The sequence below is a fragment of the Corvus brachyrhynchos genome, unplaced genomic scaffold, assembly GCF_000691975.1.
Source record: "Corvus brachyrhynchos isolate BGI_N302 unplaced genomic scaffold, ASM69197v1 scaffold14, whole genome shotgun sequence".
NCBI lineage: Eukaryota > Metazoa > Chordata > Aves > Passeriformes > Corvidae > Corvus > Corvus brachyrhynchos.
Window position 1 is genome coordinate 11,696,230 of NW_008239110.1, and position 7,037 is coordinate 11,703,266.

General features: G+C 38.9%; 1 protein-coding gene across 1 annotated transcript in view; it reads right to left on the minus strand.

The window, feature by feature from the left end:
• The window catches only part of CEP85L (centrosomal protein 85 like), a 140,878-nt gene that overhangs the window by 84,512 nt on the left and 49,329 nt on the right, over positions 1–7,037 (minus strand). The window contains exon 2 of the mRNA XM_008637796.2: positions 6,022–6,183. Within this exon, the coding sequence (XP_008636018.1) occupies positions 6,022–6,183 (162 nt within the window). The remainder of the gene's footprint in view (positions 1–6,021; positions 6,184–7,037) is intronic.

Consider the following 7,037-nt stretch of genomic DNA (forward strand, 5'->3'; position numbering starts at 1 on the left):
CCAAAACTGATGTAAAAACTCCATGTGACTTATCACAGAAGCTCACAGAAACACAAGCAAAGCCCTGAAAAAGGTTCTCTGTAACAGTGAGCTTTTATGTTCTACTTCAAAGGGTACTTTTACAGAAATTACTTATTATCAGTACACTGAAATCATTGCTAAAATAAAGGATGACATTAAATACATTAACTGGACTTTACACTAAAAGAAAGTTTAATCTGTGCGTACATTATAGTAGAAACAGGTCTGCTGAGTAATGACTAATAGCAAAGTATAAACCCTCCAGAAATGGGTAGTCTTGTAACACTGTTAAAAAAACCAGAGTTTTACAAACTCTTCTAGGGGGAATATAACCAGTCTTCTCTGCCAAGCCCCAGGCTAGAACTCCAGGCAGTAGCAACAAGTTTTTTCTGGCTACAAGGAACTTGCAGCCTACATCCCAAATGCCTACAGTCTGTCACTAAGTGCACTATTCTGTCCATAGTGGAAAGGATTAAAAATGAGTCCTGTGATTTCTTCAGATAAGGCTGCAAAGGCTACTTGAATACGTACATTAAGTACTGACTAGCTACAGAATGTTTCTGGTGTTCACAGAAAAAGTCTAAGGCTACAACTGTTCCTCTCCATTGCTCTTCTGAAACTGATCTCACTCCTGCTCCCCTTGAGCTACAGAGCTGTTGAATGCTGGCCAGAGAGTTTTCTTTGACATTATAGTAGCAAGGAAAAGTGAAAAGTCCTCCCTGAAATCCCACAACAAAGAATGCATAATGATTGGCATGCCCAGGTCTCATTACATTAACCTAAATATAGGTGAGATAATTGTATGATGTTCCTTGTTTTCTCATCAGAATGCCAGATACCTACCACCAAAAATACAGATAACAGGACATTAAAAACAACTACCTGATATTTCACCTAAGCATGATGCAAATGACATGGAAAAAGAGGCAGAAATTGTACAGTGGCCGGGAGAGAGGTAATTTCCTTCACAGCAGCCCCTATGGTGCTGTGTTTTGGTAACATAGCACTGTCTCAGCTTTTGCTGAGAAGCACTTACACAGCACCACGGCCTCTGCCACCCCAGTGAGGGGTGCACAAGAGGTTGGGAGAGGACACAGCTGGGACAGCTGACCTGAAATACCGAAGAGATTCCATACTATATAATGTCATGCTCAGCAATGAAACTGAGGGGCAGGTTTTTTCCAAAGTATTTGTTGCTCAGAGACTGGCTAGGCATCAGTCTCCTGATGGTGCTTTTACATCACAACGTTCATTTGCTTTTTTTTTTCATTATTAAACTGTCTTTATCTCAACCCTGAAGTTTGGGGGTTTTTTTCTTGTTTTTTGCTCTTCTGATCCTCTCCCCCATCCCACCATCCTATACATTCTGGTACAACTCAATGACATAGCTCCAAAATATGTACGACAGAAATAACTTTTCGCACAGTAACCAAGTGAATGCCACTAAATTCTAAGTAAGCAGAACTTATTTTCACTGAGTTATTTCCAATTAGAACAACAGAAGTAATTTTTCTGAAAAACAACTACTGATGTTAGCTGAAGGCAAAATGCACCAAGTTCACTGCGCAGAACACTCCCACTAGCCAGAGGAAAATCCTGCTGGCATTTTTTATGTGAGGAAAACTGAGCATACTGTGAGGGCTTGCTCCTATGGAGAAACTATCACAAAAGAAGGCAAAGCATGAAGTTAAAGCAGCAGCTGTTTCTCTCTGCAGAACATTCATATATGAAACTAATAAGTGCCTTTAGTTTAGTTCAAGCCAGCTTCAAATTCAGAGTACCCAAGTCCACACGGAGTACGTCACTGTCACTTGAAGCAATTTTTCCATCTTATTTTAGTGGAAAAATTCTTTCCTAATCGTTAAATCCTGGGAATAGTCTACTAGAATCTGAAATAGCCCTTTCTTTTTTTTTTTAAATCCTAAAACCCCCCAAAAATAAACAGCCAAACTCTAAGCATTAATATTTATATTCCCATCACCTATACAGACGCTTCATTCTAGCAAGCAATGGTAATATCACTTACAAGGACTAGAGTCTAACACAGGCTTAAGTGAAGTGCACATTTCTGATTGTCAGGGTAGATAATATCCAAGGAACACAATAACTCTGACTCACAGAGGGCTGGACACTGCTTCATAACATGAGACTTGGCAAGCACAGAGGAAGGAAACGAGGAAAAATGCCTCAAAGATAATTATTTTCTACCCTCCAAATAATCAAGTTACTTCACCAAATATATGCCAATACTTGCCAGGATCCAAGGGCATAGAGATTAACCTCAACTCAATTAAGATCAAGAACTTCTCTGAACATAAATCATCTTCCAAAATCACAGAACACAGCAGACAGTGACCACTGCCAGCAATCAAGATCTAGGATCCTTGTGCTATTGCACTTTTGTGATACCCAAACTGACAGCACAATCTACATGCTTGACCTACACATTGTGAGTTCCGTTATCTCTAGCAGCAGAAGAAAACCCCTCAAGATACTTCATAATTAGGTTTTGCCTCCTGAAATTCTGTTCAGCCTTTCACTGTATTGAATAGTTATATTTATTAACTTTTCTGTTTCTCCTTAATTAAAAAAAAAAAAAAAAAAGGGCGCTAGAATACCGTGCTTGGGACCTGCTGGAAGAAAGAGTGCTTAAAACAGCAAAACCAAATAACTTTGATGCTGGCTTTACCATGTTCCCAATTCAGTTCAATTCAACTGAAGTAATCAGGGTTTTTTAATCCCTTAAAAAGAAAATACATTCCCTTAAAAATGGTAGGCAAGAGACTACTCTGGGTCTCATAGCATTAAAACAAGTTTCTATTTTATCAGCTAAGTGTTCCAGAGAAGTTGTAGGAGGATTGTTAAAAAACGAGGTTTATTAAAGTAAACTAGCAGAACATCAACTCCTAAAAAAGTAACTCTGATTCTCTGCATCCCATCTCTCTTCCATTCTATGAATTTTCACGCCATTAATTTGCAACCAGAAATGTTAAATCATGAACTGCATGTCAAAATAAGGGAGAAAGATCTGCTTTATAAGGCACTTTCCGCTGCACAACAAGTTTATCTGATGAAGGAAACTGTTTTGGTCTGCAAGAATCATGGGCCTTGTATCTTACCACATCAGTATCTAGTTCTTGTCCCTCCCGTCCAAAAGGCAAAACTCAGAATATGCTCAATGGAAAGAGCTCTTCTGGCATCTACTGACCATTTAATTTCTGCCAAGTCCCTGATTCTGTAATTAGGTAACCCAAATAAAAACAGCCTCAAAAACACTTAAAATATACACTTCATATTTCTTCTGTAAGTGGCACTGAAAGAACAGTTATACAGAGGTATCACAATGGTAATTACAAATGAAGTCCAAAAGCTCATGTGAATCCAGAACAACTTACTGACAGGAAACAAATAAAAACCCCAAACACATTAACTGTAGTTTAAACAGAGATAAAACACCTTTTAATCTTTAAGAGCACTCTGAATCGAGTGTCAGATCTACCCAAACTAGCATCCCCACATTTAGGGTTTATAAATTTCTCTCCTCAGCTCCCACAGTGCACATCAACATCGTGCAATTTCAACAGTGAAACTCCACTGCTTATTTCATTTCCTCATTTTCCTGCCTTTGCACAACATAATATACAATCAATTGTACACATTTTAACATAAAAGGTTTCTTTCTCCTGTCTTTGCCAAAACCCATCTCCCCTCCAAATCACGCAGGTTTGAGTCAAACACTGGAGGTACTTGTCACTATTCTTTAAACCCTGCATTTTCAAAAAGAATGAATGCTCCTGAAATTAGTATGAGTAAGAAGATGAATTTGAAAGAACATTTAAGATAGGACGAAAAAATTCCAGTAAAAATATATTTTAAGTGCACCTGAGGTCCATTTCCTGCATAAGTGTATTTACTAGCAACTACATATCTGTACAAACAAACTCAGGTGCAATCTTCAGAATTAAAGGAAATGTTAATGGTAATTCTTAAATTAAGTTTTTAATTTTTTGTGGGCATAATAGAAAGGAAATAGCAAGGCCACAATTCTTTCTCTGAGCATTGTTAAGAAGTGTAATAATCTGCCAACTTGTGAAAAAATTCCCCTCTGAAAAATCCCCAGGAGCTTCTTCCCAAGCACCACATTGAGAGCAGATGGCCAGCATCAAGTCTGCAATTACCAGTCTGGCCTGACAGTCCCACAGATGACAGTGATACTCTTTTCTTTTTGTGGATGTGTCGAGGGGTCAGCTTGATAGATGCAGACAACTTGGTACCACAGGCAATGACCTCTTCCAGTAAAAATATACACATACAATCAATTTCCAAGCCTGTCATACAATTACTCATTAATCTTCGTTTCACCATTAGGTTTCCCTCCTTTTTTCTTTAACACTGTCTTTTCTGCCACTTAAAAGTTTTTCAAACAAGGTGGCAGGAAATGCATAACATTGAGGATACAGTAGAACTGGCCATTGTCAAGCACTGCCAAAGAAAAATGTCATGAATTATCTGTTGTTGCAACCTTTCTCCTCTGTATTTTCCTCTCCCTCAGCACAGTCTCCCCCCACCCAGCCCTGAACAGATTATTCTCTTGCCTACAGAGGTGAACAGAACATCTAATGAGGAGCTGCCATTTCACTTCCTCTCCTTCATCCCAGCCCTCAAATGGGGAAGCCCTCAAAAGGGGGGAGGGGAGAGCATGGTTTTAATTCAAATGCTGCGTCTTAAAATACTATTGTGTAGCATTTGGCTGAGAGCGATTAAATCTATATATAAATACACACCATGAGAGTGCTTTATCCCCCCTATATTCCTTGGGGAAAAGAAAAAAAAAAGCTTCTGCATTAATACCCATTTACTATTTCAGTTTTACACCCAAGAATTTGAATATCTGAGCAAAACCTTGATTTCGCCAAAGCCAACAACTTTAGAAAGGTTTAGAAATGAAAGGAAGCAGAAAGCAAGTTATGAGTTCCTTTCCAACTGACAGATGCAACAGAAAGAGCGCGGAAAGGATTTTCTCATGTGCAAAAGAGGCCTGACAGACTTAACTGAGGCATTTGGACCTTTTCTCAGGAATGCTCAGTCCTCCACAGAGACTTCTTACACTGATTCAGCATTCCTTACTTCATTTCTACTAATTCTTTCTGTTTTTCCTCATTCCAGCTATCCCCTTTGAAAAATTTCAGGCATAGAAAGATGCTGGAGAAAAGTATATCACAGTCCCATCATTCATTACCTGTCTTGAAAATCTTACTGGAAAATAAGTCAATGCAAGAAGGAAACCTCAAGTCTTACTACAGCCTTGCTCTCTCTCATTCAGGCTTAATTCCAGTGACACGTTGCATAAGGAGAGTGCCGATGTTACAGAGACACTGCCACCTTAGAGGCTGTAACCCTCCCTGATAAGATGACCTTTGAGTAATCATGATTTAATCCAAACTAAGCTCTGACAATCTTTAGGTACTGTTGATTCTTCTCAAAGATCCTTGACTATGCCTCAAATGCCGTGCAATAAAATGGAAATTCCTTCCCACCAGAAATGGACATGAGAAGACACAACACGCCCCATTTTCCTCACGGCACAATGAGCAAACTTTCTTTGCTGACACACACTATGTGACACACACAATGAATACCAGAAAGCATTGTCCTTTTATCAACTCCCTCAAAAGTTTCTGCTTTTTCCCCTCTTGTTTATCAAGTGCTGTAGTACAGGACATTACTCTTCTGTATAATCTGGCAGTTCTTGTAACTGCAATTACCAAAACATGTAAGACAAGTACCGCCTTTGTGGCAGAGATGCAAGTTAATGCACACAACTCATGTAGAACTAAATCAATCAACCCTCACCAAAACAATTACTTGGCTCGAGCAAGGGAAAAACTGCAAGCACTCAACAGCTTTGCAAAAGTACAGTTAGCTTGTGAAAAACGCCTTTAAAACATTTTGGATTGTTTCTCTCTCAGAAACATCCAAAACTTAGCAGTATCAACTCACCTTCCACACTGTCAGAACAGGAGGTACCAATCCCAGTGTCCCCGCTGTCAGAAGCTATGCTGTGTCTTCTCACAGGATTGTTTTGACTGCTTGATGAAATCGCTGAGGACTGCCACAGGGATTCAGTACCAGGTAACCATCCCACTGAGGAATAATCTGAGCCTATGAAAAAAAAAAGCCAGAAGTCTGTCATTAGAGATACAATACAAATGTCAGCAACAAAATACCTGCCAAGATGAAAACTGAATCCTATGTTTCATAGATCAAACTTGAGCCAGACTGTGTCTGTGTCTTGGAGGGGTTTTTTTTGTTAATTAATCATTTTGCTAGATGAAAGCTTCCCCAAAATTCCAACACATGTATTTTTACTATTTAGAAACATGATCCTTAAACTATTTTGTACTCTGTGCCAAGACACTTATCATACGATTCCCATCCTAGAACTGATTCTCAATTCACAGCAGAATTTTGCATTGCAAGCCTTCAAATACAAAGAAATGAATTAATGTTAGGACAGAAACCAGTTGACGACTTGGCCACTGAGATACAATCACTTTGTATTGTGAATAAACCACTGACCTAGGTGATAAAGCCGGCAATGGAATCACCAACACTGATATCTAAAGTAATTCCTTATATAGCTGCACACAAGCCACCTTTGTGAGACGTGTATCCATCTAGTGCTTTGTTTCATTTTGGTTATTTTTTAATTTAAATAATCGTTAAAATATCACATTTGAAAACACAATTCAGAGCAGCAACTAGTTCATCTGTTCAAGGAGTTTTTAAAGTAGGCCACATACTCTCACAGTCAACCTCAAGGGAAAACTTATCACAGAGTACAATCCCAGAAGACCACTACAATTTCCGATAGCCAATATCTAAATCTGAGCATTGTTCAAAGGCAGAGTACTGATCACCACATTCATACTCTGAACCAGCAGAGGCACATAAAGAACCTCGGAAAAAAGCACGGCTGCTCTTCATTATATATAATCACATACATACACCCCCTC